Source organism: Camarhynchus parvulus, chromosome 26 (assembly GCF_901933205.1).
Source record: "Camarhynchus parvulus chromosome 26, STF_HiC, whole genome shotgun sequence".
Lineage (NCBI taxonomy): Eukaryota > Metazoa > Chordata > Aves > Passeriformes > Thraupidae > Camarhynchus > Camarhynchus parvulus.
The window spans coordinates 4,447,683-4,469,901 of record NC_044596.1 but is presented as its reverse complement, the minus strand read 5'-3'; the positions used below and the strand labels follow the sequence as shown (position 1 = coordinate 4,469,901).

Below are 22,219 nucleotides of genomic sequence, written 5' to 3'. Positions count from 1 at the left end.
CCAAAAAGTTCCCCCAAAATCCTCAAAAAACCACAAAAATTCCAAAAAAATTTCCCCCACCTCCAAAAAATTTCTGCAAAAACCCCCAAAAAATCCCAAAATTTCCCTAAAATATTTCCCAAAAATTAAAAAGTCCCCCAAAATCCCAAAATTTCCCTAAAAAATTTCTCCCAAAATAAAAAACAATCCCCAAAAATTTCCCCAAAATCCTCAAAAAACCAAAACTCACCAGCCCTAAAAAATTCCAAAATTGAAAAAAAGGCGATGCGAAAATTTCCTCAAAAGTGCCCCATCAAACCAAGCCCGAGTTGTCACTGGAAATTTTCCCTAAAATACAAAACAATCCCTAAAAAATTCCCCCATCCGTGTAACGCGGATTTTCACGTAAGCCAGCCACTCTGGGGCAAAGGTGTCAAACATAAACAACGGGCTTTTCCCCTGGAAACAAAACTCACCAGCCCCGGTTACTTGATGGCAGATTGTGGGACTCCGTTGGCACTATCAAACCAGCCCGAGTTGGCACTGGTGCCAGCTTGGGTCTGGGGGGCATCCCACGTATCGCGGATTTTCGGGAGCCAGCCGGCCACAGGACCCTGAACAGCAATCTCGGCCCTTTTCCCTGGAAACAAAAGTCACAAGATATGGGGTAAAAATGGGCCAGGTAGTGGTCCTACCATCACCTAGGGGTCCCTGTCACCTCAGGGGCCGTGTGGGGTGTGACCCCATTATCTCAGAGCCCCCACCCCAGGTTCTCCATCACCTCAGGGTCCTTGAGGTTATGGTAAGGGTCCGAGGGGGGCTGTGGAGATCCTTTGGCGTGTGCCCTTATCACCTCAGAGATCCTTTGGGGTTTCTCCTCACCACCTCAGATACCCTTTGAGGTCCCCTTATCATTTCCAAGACCCTTTGGGGTGACCCTTCCATCACCTCATGGACACTTTGGGGTGCCCCCTCACCACCTCACCACCTCAAGATCTCCCATAGCCCCCCGTTGCCCCCCCCCATCACCTCAGGGACCCATTAAGTTGTCCCCCCAATCCCCTCAGGGTCTTCATCACCTCAGAACTCCCTTGCTCCCGCCGGGGTGCCCCCTCATCGCCTCAGGATCTCCATCTCAAGGCATCCACCACTTCAGAGCCCCACAGATTCCCTCTTGTGCCCCCCCTCACCTCAGGGAGCCCCGTGGGGCGCGCCCCCGCCATCCTCTGAGCACCCCCATCACCTCAGGGCCGCCGTGGGGTACCTCCCACCCCACGCCACCCCCTCGGGGGCCCCCGCGCCGCCCCTTTATGAGCCTCTTTGTCTCCGAGACACCTTTATTTACCCTCCCGAGCCTCAACCGAACTTCGGCCCCGCGATTCACAAAGCCCGGTACGTCACGGGCGGGGGCGGGACTCGAACCCGCGCCGGCCCGCCCTCCCCGGCGCCCATTGAACAGCGCCCCCTGTGGTCTGCGCAGACTGCGTACGCCCCGACACCGCTCTGCCCGCCGCGGCGTACGCTACGCCGGCGGGGTGCGTACGCTACGCAAACAGCGTAAACACCCGCGGTCTTCGCCAGTGTGCCGCGTTACGCAATCGGCGTAAGCGGCGGAGAGGGAGGCGGGTGTTGGCGTTGAGCGACGTGCGCTCCAGCCAATGGAAGGGCGGGGCGGGGCGCGGCGGCCAATGGGCGGGGAGGGGGCGTGGCCGGCCGGGGCGTCTCGCGCTGGGTGACAGCTCGCGCGTGCTGGTGATGGCGGTAAATAAAGGGGACGGGGGGGGGGCGGAGAGGGGAGGTGGGGGGGGGAACGGGACATACGGGACGCGACCCCTCCTGAGGGCAGAGAGGGACGGAGAGCTGGGGGGATATGGGGGCTGAGGAGGAGGAGGAGGAGGAGAGGAGGGGTCTTCGGTGCTGCCCCCCTCAAAGGGACCCCCCCCCCGCCGTCCTCCGTGGTGGGGCTGAGGCGGACCCCGTTCCGCTCCCCCCTCATCCCTCACGGGGGTCGCCGCCTTTGTGTGCGGGCGGGACCCCCGCGCCGGGCTCGGCGGCTCCGCAACTTTGCCTTTGTTGAGGGAACATCCTCCGCTCTCCACGTTCCCCCCCTCATCCTCGGGATCCACTCCCACCTCCCGATTCCCCTTTTATTCTCCTCTTCCTAAAATCCCCCCAAACCCCCCTTCCACCCCTTCCTTGCCGGGACCCTCTCCCCTTCCCTTCGCCGGGACCGTGAGGGGGTGCTGGGGGTCGTGGCTTTTCTGGGAGGAGGGGGGGGGAAACCTTAAAAAACTCCCTTTAAACCTCCGTGCTGAGCTGGAACGGGAAAAGGGCACGAAAACGAGGGAATTCGGTGCGGGTTTGTGTTTATTTAGGAAAAAAAACAAGCTTAAAAAGCCGTGCGTTTGTGTCCCCAAGAGGGGGGAAGAGCTGAACTTAATCCGGGGGAGGGTTTGGCAGCAAAACTGCTCCGAAATCCCCCTTTTTAAACCTCCAAGGGGATCCCCCTTTGCCACGATCACGGATCAGGGATAACCGAGCCCTTAAAAACGGGAATCCAGCGGGAATTTTAGGAAAAAAATCGCCCGTTAATCGCTTTACACGTAGGGAACGAGCCTGATCCCTTGTGTCAGAACAGCTGCGGGTGGAACGGCGTGGGGAAAGCATCCCGTTATCCCGAAATGTTGGAGCTGGGAAAGTGGGAAGTTGTTCTTTACTTTGTGGAGTTTTTTGGGGTTTTTTTTTGCTGTAGTTTTTAGTCGGGCAGAGATGCCTGGAGTGGCTAGGCTCGTCTGGCGTGAAACGAGGCGAAATTTGGTCCTTTCACGCTCTGCTGCCTCGGGGAAGATGCTCCTGGAGCCCAGGGATGGAGGTGGAGATTCCAGGGAAAACGGATGGATTTCAGCGGGGGTTTTTCCTGGGATTTTCAGGCGTTTTTGTGAGGGGAAAAAAAGGCAGAAAGCAGCGGATTAAAGGGGATGATTTGTAGGGCTGGAAGCAAAAAAAAAAAAAAGTGTTGTGGAGGGGGCTGAGAGCTGAGGAAATGTGGCTGGGATGTGGGAATGAGGATGGGAGAAAGAGCTGGAGGATGGGAGGGGATAAACTGGTGGAATTGTGAATTAAAAACTGCCCGTGGATGCAAGCAGTGTGGATTAAATTTGGATTAAATGAGTGTTGCTGTAAAGTGTTGGGAGCTGCCCCGTGTGGAATTTTCACCAAAATTTGGCTGCTCTGCCTTGGGGGGGCTCCTGTGGTTTATGCAGGGTCAGAGAGGTTGGGTGATGTTTAAAAACCCAAAAAGGAGAAGGCAACAAAAGCGTTCACGGTTTTATTTGGTGTTTTTAATTGCCTTGAGAACGGGCTGGGTGCAGATATTTGGGGGTGATGTGCCAAGTGTGAGCAGCATTTGATGTCTCTGTGCTTTCAGCAAACCATAAATGTGCGTTTATTCCTCCCCTGATCATTCTCCCAGTGAATACGAGCTGACTCCAAGTGGAAAAGGGCGTTTTGAAGTTGGCAGATTTTTTTTTTTTTTCCAGCGTGGAATAATTCCTGGTTTTGTGCAGGCTGGGTTGGTTACAAGAGAATTTTGCTTGTTCAGGAGCAAGGCTTGGACAATAGTCACACATGCAACGGGTTAGGGGCTAGAAAAGAGCCAAAAAAACCCAAACTGGGGATTTTTTTTTTTTGGCTGTTGTGTGGCCAAGGATTGTTAGGGAGGAATCCCTTGCTGCAATTCCTGCCGAGATTCCGGCTCCATGTGGTCCAAGGCTTGTGAGGATGCAGAAATTTGGGAGCAGCCTCGTGTTGCTGGGGCTGGGTTGGGAAGGGACTGCTGGCAATTGCTCAGTGGGGACAGAAAAAAGCACATTCAGGTTCTGGGTGTCTGGTCTTTTTTTGCAGAGGATTTCTTGTGGCTGCTGCAGCTCTGCCCACATCACAGGTCATTTTCCTCAGTGCTAAACACACTCTCTCGTTAATTATTATTTTTAAGCAGCTCTGTGTTGTCTCAGCATCTCTGAACACGTGACAAGAAGCACTTGCTCAGCACCAAAAGTCGTTTATTCAGTATGAAAGACTGAAAATGCCTTTTAGATCCTGTTTTTCTTGGCCTTTTTTTTTTTTTCCCTTTCTTAACTGTTTTTTTACTGAAATGTCACAGGGCTGCTGCTGGGACTCATAAAATGAAATTTAGTGTTTTCTCAGCCCTCAGAAGATGTTAATGGATCGATTTAGAACAGTTAACAAATGAAAATAATTCCAAATAATACAAAATTCTAAAAAATCCTACCAAATTCAGCTGCTGGTGTGTAAGTGTGGATTCCTTCCTGGGTGTTTTTAACTTTGGGGAAGCGTGGAAGGTTTTCTGAAATTGACCCTAGCTCTGAGGCAAAACAAAACCGAGGGGTTTGGTTTAAAATTGTTAAAAAATAAACAGAGAAATAATAAATAAGTTGTATGACAACTTTGCCTGTAACTGGGAGCAGTGGTTGAGGTCGGGAGGAGTGGAAGATTGTTTCAAAGGTCTCCCCTCCAACCCTTTACTTTGTGCAGGAATCCTCATTGGTGAGAATGAGAACTTTTCTCACTTTGTTGAACAACATTTGTGGTTTTCAGCTTGAATATTTCATCAAGGCTTGGGTTTGTTGCTGGGTTTGTTTTTGTTTTGTTTTGGGTTTTTTTTTTTCCCCTTGGGGAATGAAACGTTGGGAGATGTTTTTATCTCAGCAGCTTGATATTCATAAATCCTTCACCTTTCACCACACCTTCACTTTTCCCAAACCCTTTTACCCTTTCCCAAGCCCTTTCATCCTTTCCCAAACCCCTTTACCCTTCCCAAGCCCTTTCACCCTTTCCCAAAATCTTCCCCATTCCCAAAATCCTCCCCATTCCCAAACCCCCTTCACCCTTTCCCAAATCTCTTTCCCAAACCCCTCTACCCTTTCCCAAACCCCCTACACTTTTCCCAAAATCTTCCCCTTTCCCAATCCCTTTCACTCTTTCCCAAAATCTTCACCTTTCCCAAACTCTTAACCCTTCCCAAATCCCTTCACCCTTTCCCAAAATCTTCATCTTTCCCAAACCCCTTTCCCAAAATCTTCCCCTTTCCCAATCCCTTTCTCCCTTTCCCAAACCCCTCCACCTTTCCCAAAATCTTCACCTTTCCCAAACCCCCTTCACCTTTTCCCAAATCCCTTTACCCTTCCCCAAAATCTTCACCTTTTCCCAAATCCCTTTCTCCCTTTCCCAAACTCCCTTCACCCTTTCCCCAAAATCTTCACCTTTTCCCAAATCCCTTTCTCCCTTTCCCAAACTCCCTTCACCCTTTCCCCAAAATCTTCACCTTTTCCCAAATCCCTTCACCTTTCCCAAACCCCATCACCTTTCTCCAAATCTTCACCTTTCCCCAAATCTTCCCCCTTTCCCAAACCCCTCCACCCTTCCCAAACCCCTTTCCCAAACCTTCCACCCCAGACTCTTCTCTGGAAAAAAAGCCCCCCTTGAATTCCAGTGAAAGAAGGAGATCCCTCATTAGTGTCAAACCCTTAATGAGCCTTTGCTCCTAAGGATGCCGAGCAAATCCAAATTGTGGAACAGAAATGATTTAAAAATCCCATTCAGAGCTGAGAATATCTCGGTTGTTGGTTGATGTTTCCCTGTGTGCCCACAAATGCTCTTCACTTTGGGGTTTGGGGAGGTTTTAGCTCCAAAATGGATCAGGTGAGGTTTGTGTGGCTCAGGAGCCAGGGAATTCCAGCACAGAGCAGCCAGAACACCCCATGAAAACAAAACAGATTAAAAAGGAGAGGAGATAATACTGGAGGTGAGGTTCTGCCCTTTGCCAGTGTCTTTGAGATGGAATTTTAGGTGAACTAAAGCTGATTATTTATCTATTTGCTGTAATTGATATCCTGGTGCACTGAGGGAAATTCAGATTAAAACCCACTGTTCTGCTGGCTGTGAAAGGAAAAAAAAAAATCCCCTTTTTGCAACAGCATTAAGGAGTGCCTGTAGTAGGCAGAAAAGAACACAAAGCTGCCAAGTTTATATATTTTTCCTAATTGTTGTTAATGAGCTTTTAGCTTGCAAGATGATAATGAGGAGCACGTGAGCTGTTACACCTCCAGCTGGTGACAAATCAGCTGAAATCCCACAGAAAACAGCAAATTGTTGGGACCTACCTTGAGATTTTTGCAAGAACACTGGCTAGGTGAGTTCCTTTAATTAGCTAATTATGCTGCAATTCACTGAGAAGTCTGGCTTTGCTGAGGGAGTAAAAAACATCTGAAAACCAGGAGCTTTTCTTGTTCCTCCCCGCGGTGCTCGCACTTCTCTCATCTCTCTGCTGGGCTCAGTAATTCAGATTTCAGCTGCTTTTCCAAATGGAGACAGAGAGCTGCAATCCAGGGATGTGACAGCTCCAGGTTCCTCTGAAATGTGCCTTGTGTAACGTGGCAGTCGTGACAAATGGACTATTTAAAGAAAGATTCTGACTGAGGAGGTGTTTTTTGCGGCAGTTTTAAGGAGTTTGCTGACTGAAATGCCAAAGGAAAAAAAAAAACACCAAAACACATCCTCAGGAATCCCCCCACAAGGCTGGAATCTCTAAATAACTTGGATTTTAAAGGAAATAATTGTTGGGGGAGCAGTGGTGTAGACCACAAAAATATTCTAGATTTAGAAGAAAATGGCATTAATTATGCTGAAAAAATGCCGTTATTAGAATGGCATTAATTATGCTGGGAAAAAAATCCATGTAAAACTCTGCTATTCTTTAAAAAACCCCTGAAATCAGCTGTTTATTCCCTGGAGTTGTGAGAAAGAGCCCTGAGCTTGGATTTAATGATGTTTAATCATTCTTTCAAAAACACAAAGGAGGCACTAAAAGCTGTTCAGCTGAGCCAGAAAGAGCTAATAGCTAGAACTCAGATTCAAAAGTGATTTAGTTCCAGAGGTAAATCCATAATCCCACCAGTCAGGAGTTAATCTGTCATCAGACTAAGACTAGAAGCAAATCTATTTAACTAAGAATAGTTAATTCACCTGAAGCAGAGCAGGGATGGAGATCCTGCTCAGCAGAGTTTATTTGGAGGAAATAAAATATTCATGATGGAGAGTGGAAACAGCAAGGAGGGGGGAAAAAAAAAAATCTCCTTTGGAATTTTTTCTGTTCTTCTCCTGCACTTCCCATGGTGGTTGGACCTGCTGGTTTGGGTAATGTGGAAATAAATCAGAATAAGGAAGGAAATATCCTGTTTATCCTAAAATTAGAAGGGTTTAGGAACAGCTTTTTGTGGCATCAAACCCAAATTCACCTCTCCCTTTTTTTTTCCTCTCCTTGTCCTGTTGTTGTTTCATCTGAGGACAAATTGAAGGGATGAACTTTAACCTCTTAGGAGGATAATTTATTAAAATAACAGATGCTGCAGGATGGGGCCTGGCTTGATCTGCAGCTCTTAAGGAAGATTAACAACCTGAGAGTTCACAAATCAGGGTCCTGCTTCCACCTCGGCCTGGGGGCAGGACAAAGGCACCCCTCACATCCTGCAATTCACAAATTAAAAAAAAAATATTTCAGCCTAATATGCAAATCAGGAATCATTCCATCAGGGAAATGTAGATTTGTACGAGTGAAATTCTTCATTTTCTACCAAAAAATAAAGGCACAAACCTCGGGTGAGGCTGGGGCTGAAAAGACAAATTTTAGTTTTATTTTATTTTTTTTTACAAATCTAGTTTCAAATTTAGTTTTAGGTTTTTTTTTTTAGTTTTTACTTCGGATCTCTGTTTGGACGCTGAAGAAGAGCAAGGATTGCTGCATGGGTTGGCATTTCCCAGCACAAACCAGGCCCAGCAGCTGAGCAGGGGAAGAGGATGTGTAAATCCCTTAATTCTTTGTTGGCAAGAAAACACAGAAGCCCTTAGTGGAGCCCCAGGGTCCAAGTGGAGGGCTCAGAGATTTTCTATTTCCAGAGCTGGGCGCACAGCAGCTCTCTCCATGTGGGAATGTGGGAATTCTTATGGATCCTGCACAGAAATCCCACTGAGCACCTTGGGCTTTGCTGGGCAGACAAATCAAACACCAAAACCCACGTTGTGCTGGGATAAATTGGATAAATGGCTGTGATTTCTTCCTTTTTACCTATTTATAAAACCCACAGAAAATTTTCTGCTGTTGTAAAAACCAGAGAAAAATTTCTGCTGTTGTAAAACCCACAGAAAATTTGCTGCTGTTCCAAAACCCACAGAAAATTTTCTGCAGTTCTGCCTCACTCATTTAGGGTTAAAACCCCCAAATAATTGATTGGCAAAGCAAATGATGGAGAGGGCTGTGAAAACCTGGTGTGATTTTTGTCTGGGGATCCTGAAGGAATCAGAGGCTCCTTCCCTGCCTGTGGAATTGTGCTCTCCTCTTTAATGCTCTTTTCTTTTTCCTGGGGAGAGCATCAGGCGCAGCCTACTGGGGTTTTCTGGCCTCTCCCACCTCTCTGTGACCAGATCTGCTGGCAGGATGGGCTCCTTCCTACTCCAGCAGGGATTTCACCAGCGTGGAGCTGAGTTTTGTTGCAAAAAGAGCAGCAGAGGAGTCCCCAGAAGTCAGCAAGTGCTGGCTGCGTGCTGTAATCCCTCTTTGTGTCTGTCACAAAGGGATTCCACCGCTGCCACAGGAGCCCGAGGTGCTGCAGCTGCCAAACTTCCCCCTCCTCCCCATGCCATGGGGTTCATTGCACTGCAGTTCCTCTTTTGGAGACAAAATTTGGGAATGCTGAGGGTGCTCGAGGTCACAACATCCCCAGCTCTGCGCTCAGTCATAGAATGGTTGAAACTGGAAAAGCCCTTTAAGGTGATCAAGCCCAAAGTGATGCTGGGTTTTGTTGTTATTGGGAAGCTGGATGGGATTGGAGTGGTATTTCCCCTGTGAAAATGCTGATTTTTGGTATTTGAATCCATCATCTGTGAAGTGTTGCTGTGAAGCTCAACTCTGTGTTTTCCTGATAAATGGGATGTGCTCAGTGGGATAATAATGGTTCAAGAGTGTGGGGAAAAGCAAAACTGCTTCCAGCAGGCTGGAAAATTTGGGATTTGCATGGCTGGTTGTGATTTAAAGGAATGCCAAAAAAAGTAGGAATCTGAGGGAAGGAAAGAAGGAATCTGAATGCTGATCTCTGCTCCTGCTTTGTCACCTTGGGGTGATTTGGTTTCACCTGTCCCTGGTTCATTATTCCCTGGGCAGTGGGAAGAGTGAAAGGAAACAAAAGATGCTGAGTTTGGGGTGAATCCCAACAGTTTGGGGATGGGAGGCACAAAAAAAAGTGAATTTCCATCAGATTTGGAGTCAGTGCTGCTGATTTTGTGCCCTTAAAGCTCCTCTCCCACCTGCTCTGAGCTGTTCCAGGAGGGAAATTTGGGTGGAAAACCTCAGGATTTGGGACACCACCCCCTCTGCTCTTGTCCCCTCTGTGGACACAGAATTCTTTGGGAATTCCTGGGTTGTGCCAAGCTGCTTGAAAAGTGAAATTAGAACTTTCTAAAGTGAAATTAGAACTTTCTAAAGTGAAATTAGAACTTTTTAGCAGTCAGAATCAGCTCCCAGCCTGTTCTAATTCCTGCTCCAGGCTCATCATTCCAAATGTGGGGTTTTGCTGTAATTGCTTCGGGCTTCTCCAGATGGAAGAGGCGGGGAAATGCTGGGAATTGCAGTAGGGAATTTCTGGGAATTGCAGCAGGGAATTTCTGGGAATTCCTTCCCTTTGGGCTGCTCCAGGAGCCCTGGAGTTGTTCAGGAATGCTGTGAATTGTTTTAATGCTCAGATCATCCTTCAGCTCCTGTTTCCCAGCTTATTGACCCTTCCCAAAGCCATCCCAAAAATAAAACGTGGATGGAAAGAGAGGGGAGAAGGGGTTTTATGTGCTGGACTAAATGGAGAAATTAACTTTTAGAAAGCTGAGCTATGACATAAATAGCAATTTAACAATTCTTTTTAACATCCTGGATGATTAAATAGAAATTCCCACCTTTTCAGGCATCTGTAGGATGTGGATTTTGTTTGTTTTCAGCGACTCTAAGGAATGTAGAGACAATATTTCACCTGGAAATGGAGTTTTGAAGCTGAGGTCCAAGAGGTGAAAGTTAAAAATGCAGCTCCTTGAGGTTTTAGTCACTTTTATTCATCTCTCCAATGAGAAACTGAGCTTGGCTCAATCAGAATATTCATATTCAATAAGAATACTCAAATTTCATCTTTAAAATACTTCAAATTTTAAAAAACTTCAAACTCAAAACTTTAAATTTTAAAATCTTTAAACTCAGTACGTTAAATTTTAAAATCTTTAAACTCAATACTTTAAAACCTTTAAACTCACATGGCAGTGCAACCACACAACAACTCATCCCTTTGTGGACTGAAGGATTTCACCTCCTCTTTGCCTTTTCCATGATTATTTCCAAACCCTGCTCCATTCCCAGGGATCTTCAGGAATGTGAATAGAAGACACATGTGCAGCCCTTTGTGCAGAGTTTGGAATTCCAGCTCTTGGAAGAGGCCAAGGCTTTTGGTGGTGTCATAAATTTCCCTCCCAACCAACCCAAAAGGAGTTTGGTGCCTTCTCTGGCTCCTTGGAATTCACCAGGAAAAGCAGAGGGAAGTGATTTTTTCCACCAGGAACAACAAAAAAAAAGCCAGGATTTGGGTTATTTTATCCATATTTTCCTACAGTGTTGCAAAAAAATGGTTTAAAAAAACCCCAAATGTGCTTTTATTGAATGTGACACCGATTCCCAGTGGTTCTGTGCTTCACTTCTGCCGTTCCCAGGAGGGGGAGGAAGGAATGAGTGAAAAAATCTGAGCTTCCCACCTGTCCTGGCAGATGATTGCCAGCACTTTGTGCTCTCTTATTTATTCTGGAATCACCTTTTGGACAAATAAAAGCAGCATCATTGCAGGGTTGAACACCCAGCACCTCTCCTGGCCCCCGGATTAGGTTTTTTTTGGGTTTTTTTTTTGCTTCTTGCAGATTTATTTAGAAAAAGAAAGTGGCTGCTGTCACCAGATGCCTGCAGATGGCTTTAATCAGGTTCCAAACGTGCAACAATGGCACAAAGGAGCAGAATGAGCTCGGGTGGTTTCTTGTAACTCTCTTTTAGGGGCAGCAGCCAAATTGTTTCTGCTGCATTTGGTTCTGGGAGCTGTTAGAGGAGCTCACTGTGAGTTTTTTTCCAGGATTCTGAGCCGTGCAAGGCAGCAGAGTGGGGTTTGCCCCAGTGTTTAAGTGATTTACAAGGTGAGAAGTTTCCAAATAGCCTCTAAAATGTTATTAGCTGAACTAATACCCCTATTTTGCTTTTATTCCCTGGGGTGGTTTTTTTTTCAGTTTTACTCATCTTTAATGGATTGCAGTGCTCCAAGTGATTCCTTCTCCCTCTTTTTCTTCCCCACCTCCATGCAGAGCAACCAAGTGGTTCCTTCTCCCTCTTTCTTTTCCCTTCTCCCTCTTTCCCTTCTCCCTCTTTGTTTTCCCTTCTCCCTCATTTTCCTCCCTTTTTCTTTTCCCTTCTCCCTCTTTTTCCCTTCTCCCCTTTTCCCTTCTCCCTCTTTCTTTTCCCTTCTCCCTCTTTCTTTTCCCTTCTCCCTCATTTTCCTCCCTTTTTCTTTTCTCTTCTCCCTCTTTTTCTCTTCTCCCTCTTTTTCCCTTCTCCTTCTTTCTTTTTCCCTTCTCCCTCTTTCTTTTCCCTTCTCTCTCTCTCTTTTTCCCTTCTCCCTCTTTCTTTTCCCTCCTCCCTCTTTTTTCCTTCTCCCTCTTTCCCCTTCTCTCTCTTTTCCCCTCCCCATCCCTTCTCTGGAAAAGATCGAAGTAGGTGAGAAAAGGAAGATTTTCTAGAGATTCCTTAAAATCAGCTTTTATGGGGGGAAAAAGCCCAGCAAACCCAAGAGTTAAACCTGATAATTACAAAGAGCAGAGCTCTGAGTGTTTCTCTCCAGAGCTTTTGCAATCCAAGGTATTCATTCCCCATCCTTAAATCCTGGTGTTGCTCACGGCTCTTCCCATCCAATTTGGGATTTCTGGGGCAGCTGCAGCCCTGTGATCTCTGCCAGCTTTGTTTTGAGGTTTGTTTTTCCTGTGTTTACAGCTCCTGACTCACAAATCCTGTTCCCCTTTAATCCCAGCCTTGGAATTCCCACTGGGAGCTGCAGCTCCCTGTTCCCAGGAGGAGATTGTCACAAAGTGTTTGTGTGCACGTGGGAAAGAGAGGAAAACTTCTCTCCTTAGTCCTGTGCCAGCTTTTCCAGGGATTTATTTCACTCTGATGTGTGGGGGGTGCAGAGCTGGACCTGCAGCTGCTCCAGCTGCCTTTGGAACATGTGAGAATTTATTCCAATCTTTTTTTTTTTTTTTCCCATGGAAAGAGTGAAAAATCTGAGTCAGCAGGAGAAATGTTGAATGTGAAGAACTCTGGTGGGTGGAGAAGCTTCACTTTCGAGGAAAAACCTCTCATTCAAGTGGTTTGGGGTTAAACAAACACAATTCCTTCCTAACTTTCAGATGTGGAATTATGGCCTGGATTTGTAAGGGAATTATCTGTGGATACCTAAAGAGAAGAGGGGAATATCAAATGCAGCATCAAAGGTGCTTTTGTGCTGAGAATTCCCCAATTTCAACACGACAAAGCTGCTTTGTCAGCTGGCTGAGGTGTTTGGAATCCCTTCCCTTTTCCAAGCAGGAAATCTCCTGGCCCAGCACAGGAAAAGCCAAAGCAGTTGACAAAAGGCTGCTGATTTATCTCCTGCATTGTCACACAGGATTCCTTCATCTGCTTTTATTTATTCATTTTTTTATTTAATTCCCTGGATCTGCTGTGGGAGTGATTTCCTGGGAGAACCCAGCAGCTCTTCCCCTTTGGGAATTGAGGAGAAATTCAATGTTTTTTTGAAAATTACACTTCACAGAGCCCATGAGCAACCAGCTGTTTGATGAATCCCTAAAAAATTCTGTATTTCAGGCCTATTTTTTTGTTCCAAAGTAGAAATTTGATGTGCTGGGGAGGCTGAAGGGTTAAATTCCCCACACTGTCGCATATGGCAGTGAGCAGAATCACAGATGTTGATGATACAACATAATTAGTATTCTTTTATGTAAATGAAGGCTGTCAATGTTACCACAGTGTCTGCACTCCTGCAAGCTGGAATTTCTGCCACTTGCTCTCACTGAGGTTAAGGATTCAAAATAAAATTCCATGATTTTTATATCCATACCTGAGGAGGAAAATTAAGAGGAAAGAGGAGAAAAAAAAAAGCTCAGGGAGGGAAAAAGGTGAGGAAGGGATTTTTCCAACTTGGAAAAAAAGAGACCAAATCAATCCTTTGTTTAGGTGAGGATTTCCAAAATCCTTTCCACATCTTGGGATTTGGGAGGGAGTGAGCCCAGGCCAAGGGAAATGTGGGAATTTCTGAGCTGGTTTAAATAAAAACCTCAGGGGTTCTTTGGGTGCTGAAGTGGCCACTTGAGCTTTCAGTGGAGTCCAGGAGAAAGAGCTGAAGAGCTTTGATATTTCTCTAAGAGAATTCCATCCTCCACAGCAATAACACTGATAAAGGTGGCAATTAAAGCAAATTTGTGTCATTTGGGGCCACGAAAAAAGCATTTCCTTCACCTGGCCAGCTCCCTGCCCACCCATGCAGGTGAGGGCCCAATCCCTGCCTCAGAGCTTTGGCAAATGTTCAGCTTTGCATTTCATAAAATGATGTTTTAAGCACATATTCTGTGTGCCAGGCCCCTGTGTAACTAACTTCATTGAGATCCATTTTTCCATTCTCTTCTTCCTCTGTGTTTTTCCCCATTTTTTCTCTCCTCTCTGGTTATTTTGTTGCCCTTTGCACCTGCCAGCTCCTCATTTCTTCCTTTATATTGTTTGAGAAACCACCTAGAACTGAAATTTAACTGAGCACAGCTTTTCTTTTTTTGATCTTTCCCCCTTCTCCTCCCTCGAAGCAGCCAAAAATCCAAGTGATCACAGGAGGGCCACATTTTTTCCTCCTGTTTGTTTGGGGTTTTTTGGACTCCCATTTTTTCCCTCTGCCATATGTTGGGTCATCCACTACAAAAGCCTCGCCATGAAGAGGCTCCATGTGATCAGCAGATTTTTTTTTTTTACAGCCTGCTCAAATAAAAAAAAAAAAAAAATGAAAGCAGGGAATGAAATGGAATGGAATTTTGTGTGTGAGAATTCGGGATCCTGGGGGGTAATTCCTGGGGGAAAATTATTTCTGGGATAAATGAGTTCTGCACTGAGGGGTTAATGATGCTCCTGCCAGCGGTCCAGGCTTGGTTTCTGTGCATCACCAGGATATTTTCCCCTCTCTCTCCAGGGCTTTGAAGCTGCCTGGCGGTGAGGACTTCCCAGTAATTAAATTCTCCAGGACTGTGGGAGGATGATGGGTCTGCTGCACGGCCGGGACGCGGCGGGGCCGAGGAGAGGATGTGTGAGCTGCACCCCGTGAGTACCGACCCCCCAGAGCCTTGGAGGGAATGGGAAAAAGAGCCACAATTCACTGGGGAGCTTTGATCAAACCAATGCCTTAGGATTTTAGATTTTCATACATTTATAATCCTGTCATTCTTGAGTGGCTGATGAGAAGGTGTGTGAGCTGCACCCCATGAGGAGCCTGGCTCTGACCCCTCCTTCTGCCCCAGAGCCTTGGAGGGACTGGGGAAAGGGATCCACAGTTCACTGGGGATCTTCTATCAAACCAATCTTTTATCAAGACTTAGGATTTTAGATTTTCATACATTTATAATCCTGTAAATCTTTAGTGTATAACTTTAAACTCCATGTACAGTGTGAGCTGCTGCTTTCCCATTTTTCCAAAACTATTCCTCTCCAGGCCTGGGAATCAACAACATCTCACTGCCTCCGGCCCTGAGAGATGGAAACAAAAGTGAGCTGGGGAAGCAAACTTGGGGTCAGTGACTTCATCACGTGAAGCTGTAATTGGAAGATTAAGATGCAAAAATGGGGAAATTGGGGTATCCTGTGCAAGGCCAGGACTCAAATCTGATGATCCTTTTGGCCTCCTTCCGATTGGGATATCCCATAACCCTACAAGGATATTTCAAATCCACATTGCAGCTCTAAAACCCTTTCCCTTATGGTTTTTGGCCCCCAAGGTCGGAGGAGTGATTCCTCCTGTGAGACATGGGTGGATGCAAATGTGGGGAATTTGGAATATCATGTGCAGGACTAGGAGTCAGATTTGATGATCCTAACCCTTCCAATGACCCTTCAACAAGATCTGAAATGCCTGACACAGCTCTAAAACCCTTTTCCTTGTGGTTTTCCCCCCCAGGGTTGGAGCAGCGACTCCTCCTGTGAGACATGGATAAATGCAAATATGGGGAATTTGGGATGTCCTGCACAGGGCCAAGATTTGATGACCCTAACCCTTCCAATGACCCTTCAACAAGATCTCAAATGCCTGTCACAGCTCTAAAACCCTTTCCCTTGTGTTTTTCCCCCCCGAGGTCAGAGCAGCAACTCCTCCTGTGCGACATGGGTGGATGCAAATGTGGGGAATTTAGGGTGTGCTGTGAGAGCCAAGAATCAGATTTGATGTGATCCTAACCCTTCCGATGACCCTATAAAAAGACCTCAAATCCATGTCACACCTCTCAAACCCTTTCCCTTGTATTTTATCCCCCCACAAGGTCGGAGCAGCGACTCCTCCTGTGAGACATGGATAGATGCAAACATGTGGGGCGGCTACGACTCGCCCAGGACCACTCGATCCTGAACCCCCAGAAGTGGCAGTGCGTGGACTGCCACACCACCGAGTCCCTCTGGGCCTGCCTCAAGTGCTCCCACGTGGCCTGCGGGCGCTACATCGAGGAGCACGCCCTGAGGCACTTCCAGGAGACCCGGCACCCCTTGGCCATGGAAGTGCACGAGCTCTACGTCTTCTGTTACCTCTGCCAGGATTATGTCCTCAATGACAACCCCGAGGGTGACCTGAAGCTGCTGAGGAGCTCCCTGTCGGCCATCAAGGGCCAGAGGAACGGGAGGACGCTGCGCTCCATGGCGCTGGCCGAGGATGCCTGGAGGAGGAGAAGCCCCCAGGGCCAGTCCCAGATGCTCACGGCGCTGTGGCACCGGCGCCAGGCGCTGCTGGCGAGGGCTCTGCGCACCTGGTTCCACAAGAGCTCCCGGGGACAGCTGAAACTAAAGGAGAAAAAACAAATGGAGGAGCTGGAGAAGAAGAAGGAGGCGGCTCGGCAGCGGCGGCGGGAGATGAAGAGGCAGCTCCTGGAGGAGCTGGCCAGCACTCCCCCCAGGAAGAGCGCCAGGCTGCTGTCCCACGTGCACAGGGAGAGCTTGATCCCAAGGAAATTCAGGGAGGTGGCCACAGCTTCCCCTACCTCAAGGCAGGTGCAGAGCAGCAGATTGAAGCAGTTCTACTCCATCCGGAGGCAGCCCCTGATGACGCCCGGGGTGACGGGGCTGAGGAACCTGGGCAACACTTGTTACATGAACTCCATCCTGCAGGTGCTCAGCCACCTCCAGAAGTTCAGAGAATGTTTCTTGACTCTTGATCTCTGTGAAACAGAAGAACTTTTAGCTAAAACTGTGAATGGGAGGGCCAGGATGCCTGGCAAGCTGGCAAATGGTGCTGCTGCCAACGAGCCGGGGAAGCCTGACAAGGTTCAGAGCTCCGTGGCCGGCTTGAACGGGGGCTCCTCCATCAGCCGCAGCTTGGAGCTGATCCAGCCCAAGGAGCCCAGCTCCAAGCACATCTCCCTGTGCCACGAGCTGCACACCCTGTTCAGGGTGATGTGGTCTGGCAAGTGGGCCCTGGTGTCTCCCTTTGCCATGCTGCACTCCGTGTGGAGCCTGATCCCCGCCTTCCGCGGCTACGACCAGCAGGACGCGCAGGAGTTCCTGTGCGAGCTCCTGGACAAGGTGCAGCAGGAGCTGGAGTCTGAGGGCAGCAGGCGCAGGATCCTCATCCCCTTCTCGCAGAGGAAGCTCACCAAGCAGGTCCTCAAGGTGGTCAACACCATTTTCCATGGGCAGTTGCTCAGCCAGGTATGGAATTGCTTTTCCACGGGCATCACTTGGAGCTGTTCACACCGAGGAGCAAAGGCTCTGCACGCTGAGGATCCCATTTAGGAGTCTCTTAGGACTCTAGGAGTTCCCAATTCCTGAGGAAAAAATCCATTCAGTTGCCGCCATTTCCATCCTTGGAAATGCACAAATTTAGCACATTTAGCAGAAATTCACTTCAGTTGTGCCGCTTCTGGATGAGACGTGCACAAGCACAGAAATCCTGAGCCCCTGGTTTTAGGCTTTGAATGTGTTTAGTCCTGAGATTTTAGGCTTTGAATGTGTTTAGTCCTGAGGTTTCAGGCAAAGGCTCTGCACATTGAGGGTCCCATTTAGGAGTCTCTTAGGAATTCCCAATTCCTGAGTTAAAAATCCCTTGAATTGCCACCATTTCCATCCTTGTCACATTTAGCAGAAATTCACTTCAGTTGTGTCACTTCTGGATGAGACCTGCACCAGCACAGAAGTCCTGAGCCCCTGGTTTTAGACTTTGAATGTGTTTAGTCCTGAGCTTTTAGGCTTTGAATGTGTTTTTAAGGTGCCTTTGCATTTTTTTTTGCCCCTTTTCCTTGTGTTTTTTTGCCTCCCAAGGTTGGAGCAGCGACTCCTCCTGTGAGACACGGATAGATGCAAATCTGGGGAATTTGGGGTGTCCTGTGCAGGGCCGGATTTGATGACCCTTTTTGGCCACCTTCCAATTCTGGAAGGCCCCAAAAGCCCAAAGTTGTGAGAATTCCCTGCGTTTCAGATTCCAACACAAAGCCAGCTGTGTGTCCCTGTGTCCCTGTCCCAGGTCACCTGCAGGACGTGCAACTACAAATCCAACACTGTGGAGCCCTTCTGGGACCTGTCCCTGGAGTTCCCAGAGCGGTACCATGCCCTGGAGAAGGGAATCCTGCCCGTGCCCCAGGCTGAGTGCCTGCTCACTGAGATGTTGGCCAAATTCACCGAGACTGAAGCCCTGGAGGGGAGGATCTACGCCTGTGACCAGTGCAACAGTGAGTGCCACCACCCCCTGGCACTGTCCCCTGCCAGGGACACTCCTGCAGGGCTGGGAAATCGTTCCTGAGTGCGTGTGCTTGGAAACAGAGCCTGCAATAAATCCTGACCCGCAAACTGGGAGAGTTCAGCTTCAGCTGAACTCGGTTTGCTTTGATTCTTTGGGAGGGAAAAGAAAAGAAATTCATTTGAATACTTTGGAATTAAATAGCTGAGGAATTCTGGATGGTTTGTAAGGAATTCTGGATGGTTTGTAAGGAATTCTAAATGGTTTTAAAGGAATTCTAAATGGCTGAGGAATTCTACTTTTAAGGAATTCTGAATGGCTTTTAAGGAATTCTAAGTGACTTTTAAGGGAATTCTAAATTATTTTTAAGGAATTCTGAGTGGATTTTAAGGAATTCTGAGTGGCTTTTGAGGAATTCTGAATGGCTTTTGAGGAATTCTACTTTTAAGGAATTCTGAATGGCTTTTAAGGAATTCTAAGTGACTTTTAAGGGAATTCTAAATTATTTTTAAGGAATTCTGAGTGGCTTTTAAGGAATTCTGAATGGCTTTTGAGGAATTCTTAATGGCTTTTAAGGAATTCTACTTTTAAGGAATTCTGAATGGCTTGTAAGGAATTCTGAATGACTTTTGAGGAATTCTACTTTTAAGGAATTCTGAGTGGCTTTTAAGGGAATTCTGAGTGGCTTTTAAGGAATTCTGAATGGCTCAAGAAGCATTTTCCAGCTGGAAGAGTCAGGGGAAAGGCCCCAGGTGCCAGGAGCAGAGGGGGCACTGCTGCCAGAGCTGGGGCTGCACAAATCCAATTAACAGGTGCTGTGCTAATTGGGATCTCTGACAGCCACCTGGCCCCTTCTGCTCCAGCCTTTCCTGGGAAGAGGAGGGAGGAATTCTTCCTCTTTTCCAGCTTTGCTGTTGCTGGGAGCATTTTTTAAATGTTTCTGTGAGAAGCTCAAAGCAGCAGAGAGAATAAAATACGGAATATTTGTGAGCTGGAATTCACCTGTCGGAATTCTGCAGCCCAGGAAATCTTTGGCTCAACATTCCAACGGGGAAAAACTCTGATTTGTCACTTAGAGGTGACGGATGTTTGTGTGATGAGGGGAAAGAAATTCTGAAATGTTTATTCCTGTGGCCATCCCCATGCTGGAAAAAAATAAAGATTTCACCCTGTGCTGGTTTTTCTCTTTGGGGAATGAACAGGATCCTGATAATCTTTGCTTTGGGGGGGGGTTTGGGGTTTTTTTTTGGCAGGTAAACGGCGAAAATCTTCTCCCAAACCTCTTGTTCTGAGTGAAGCTAAAAAGCAGTTGCTGATCTACAGACTACCTCAGGTCCTCCGGCTGCACCTTAAACGCTTCAGGTGAGGCACTCAGGAAATTTTTGAGGAAAAAAATGACCAAAAATGGGCCTTTAAATACCCTCAGTTGCTGCTAAAAGCAGCTGTGTAACTTCGGAGCCATCACATTTGTGAAACCCCCACATCTTGCCCGTTTGCAGGGGTTTTTTTTATTTTTTTCTGTCACAATTTAATATTTTGTGCATTGAATTCTTAATTTCTTTGGGTCTTAATCGAGTTTGCAGGCAGCTTGGAAGGAGAAGTCAGTAAGCTGAGTGAAAGGTGGGAGATGGAGAGAATCCAATGCCGATATTGGGTGTTTACCTGTGGAACAGAAAGCAGAAAAAGCTCAAAATAGGAGGAAAAGTCTCTGGAGTGGTTAGGGTGGGTGTGGGGGGTTTATGGGTAGCACTGAGGATTTTAAAGGTGGTCAGAGGAGAAATCTGGCTCAAAAATACCCCACCTAAAATAAAAAATATCAATGGCAGGGGGCAAAGGGAGATTATGGGGTGAAACCCCTGGATTTGGTGACACTGAGTACTCTGAGTGTGGGATTTGTGTGTTTGCGGGGTTCCTGTAGGGGATTTTGGGGTGAAACCCCCAGATTTGGTTCTGCTGAGCACCCTTAGTGTGGGATTTGTGTGTTTGGTGCATTCCTGCAGTTTTTGGGGTGAAACCTCCGGATTTGGTGGCGCTGAGCAGCCTGAGTGCAGGCTTTGTGTGTTTGGGGTTCCTTCAGAGGATTTTGGAGCAAAACCCCTGCATTTGGTTCTTCTGAGCACCTTGAGTGTTGGGATTTGTGTTTGGTGGGTTTTTGCAGGGGATTTTGGTTCAAAACCCCCAGATTTGGTTCTGCTGACCACCCTGAATGTGGGATTTGTGTTTGGGGGGTTCCTTCAGGGGATTTTGGTTCAAAACCTCCAAATTTGTTTATGCTGAGCTCCCTGAATGCAGAATTTGTTTTTGGGGGGGTTCCTGCAGGGGATTTTGGTTCAAAACCCCCAGACTTGGTTCTGCTGAGCACCCTGGGTGTGGGATTTGTGTGTTTGGGGTTCCTGTAGGAGATTTTGGTTCAAAACCCCCAGATTTGGTTCCGCTGAGCACCCTGAGTGTGGGATTTGTGTGTTTGGGGTTCCTGTAGGAGATTTTGGTTCAAAACCCCCAGATTTGGTTCCGCTGAGCACCCTGAGTGTGGGGTTTGTGTTCGCAGGTGGTCTGAGCGCAATCACCGCGAGAAGATCGGGGTCCATGTCCTCTTTGAGCAGGTATTAAACATGGAACCTTACTGCTGCAGGGACTCTCTGCCCTCCCTTGCCACAGATTCCTGTGTCTATGACCTCTCAGCTGTGGTGATGCATCACGGGAAGGGGTTTGGCTCAGGACACTACACAGCCTATTGCTACAACACGGAGGGAGGTGCGTGAGCTGGCCCCGGGCAAATCTCCTCCCAACCCTCTCCCCTTCCTCACTTCCCTTGGCTTTTCCCTCCCTTGGAATCCCTCCCCAGGATTCCAGTTCCTTGGGATCCACTCCTTGCCCTTCAGTAGTTTGTTTTCCCTGTGTATTCTTATTTTTTTTTTATTATTTTTTGTCGTTTATTTTTGCTTTTTTATTTTATTTTTTTTTTCCCTGGGAATGGTGGGAATTCTTCGTTCTGCCAAAGCTGCTGCAGCTGGGTTTGCTCAGGATCCTGGGGATTGAGGAGATGAACAGAAAGTGTTTTGAGGATGGAAAAACAGGAACTATTCATGAGCAACATCCACAGGGGGCTGGGAGATCCCAGCAGCTGGATCAGGACAGGCTCTGCCTTCCTGGCTGCACAAATTGGGAATTTTTGGCTGCCTAATTGAGCTTTTGGGCTGATTAAATGATGGTTTGATATTTCTAAAGCACCCCCAAAAAATCTATTTTAAAAATTCTATTTAAAATTATGTCTTTTTAAATTATATTAAAAATATATTTTAAAAATTCTATTTAAAACTATATTTAAAAACTATATTAAAAACTATATTTAAAAATTCTGTTAAAAACTATATATTTTAATTTAGATAAAAATTCTATTTAAATAATATATTTATAATATAATGTAATATATTTATAATATCTATATAATAATATAATGTATTTAAGCAATTTTATTAAATTTATATTTATATTTAAATTATATTTATATTAAAATTATATGAAAAATGAAATTAAAACCATTTTCCAGTTTACAGGAAAAGACAGAGGTGCCTTTTCTCCTGTGGATGTTTCCTGTGAGCAGTTCCAAAATCCAAAGGGATCCTACCTCAGCTAAAAGGTTTTTTTTCCCTTTTTTCCAGGTTTTTGGGTGCACTGCAATGATTCCAAACTGAATGTATGTAGTGTGGAGGAGGTGTGCAAGACCCAGGCCTACATCCTCTTCTACACTCAGAGAATGCTGCAGGACAAAGCAGGAATCCCAGAAAAACAACTCCAAACTCAGGTGTTTGCCACCCAAAACCAGTGACAAGGACACAAAAGTGACATTCCCACCAGAGGAAACGCTCCCGGCTGCTTTGGGGAACTTCTGGGGTTCATCTTGCCCTGATTTGGGGGGAAACTGCAGGAAATGGGGTCAGGGCAGGAAATGGGATCAGGGATGGGAACAGGGCAGGGATGGGATCAGGGATCAGGGAGGGATGGGATCAGGAATCAGGGCAGGGATGGGATCAGGGAATCAGGGCAGGGATGGGACCAGGGCAGGGATGGGGTTAGGGCAGGGATGGGATCAGGGAAGGGATGGGAACGGGGCAGGGATGGGATCAGGGCAGGGATGG

General features: G+C 47.0%; 1 protein-coding gene across 4 annotated transcripts; it reads left to right on the top strand.

Annotated features, from left to right (window-relative positions):
- Positions 1-1,673: 1,673 nt before the first annotated feature.
- On the top strand, positions 1,674-22,028 carry USP49 (ubiquitin specific peptidase 49). Of its 4 annotated transcripts, none has more exons than XM_030965837.1 (7): positions 1,674-1,740; positions 14,346-14,473; positions 15,682-17,056; positions 17,868-18,072; positions 19,334-19,442; positions 20,629-20,834; positions 21,743-22,028. In XM_030965837.1, the coding sequence occupies exons 3-7, from the start codon at positions 15,710-15,712 to the stop codon at positions 21,907-21,909; spliced, it is 2,034 nt and encodes a 677-aa protein (XP_030821697.1). In that variant the 5' UTR covers positions 1,674-1,740; positions 14,346-14,473; positions 15,682-15,709; the 3' UTR covers positions 21,910-22,028. The 4 variants fall into 4 exon arrangements, with proteins under 4 accessions (XP_030821697.1, XP_030821700.1, XP_030821698.1 ...); XM_030965840.1 differs by having other exon boundaries at positions 20,629-20,683; positions 21,743-21,910; XM_030965838.1 differs by lacking the exon at positions 1,674-1,740 and adding an exon at positions 12,412-12,435.
- The last annotated feature ends 191 nt before the right edge of the window (positions 22,029-22,219 follow it).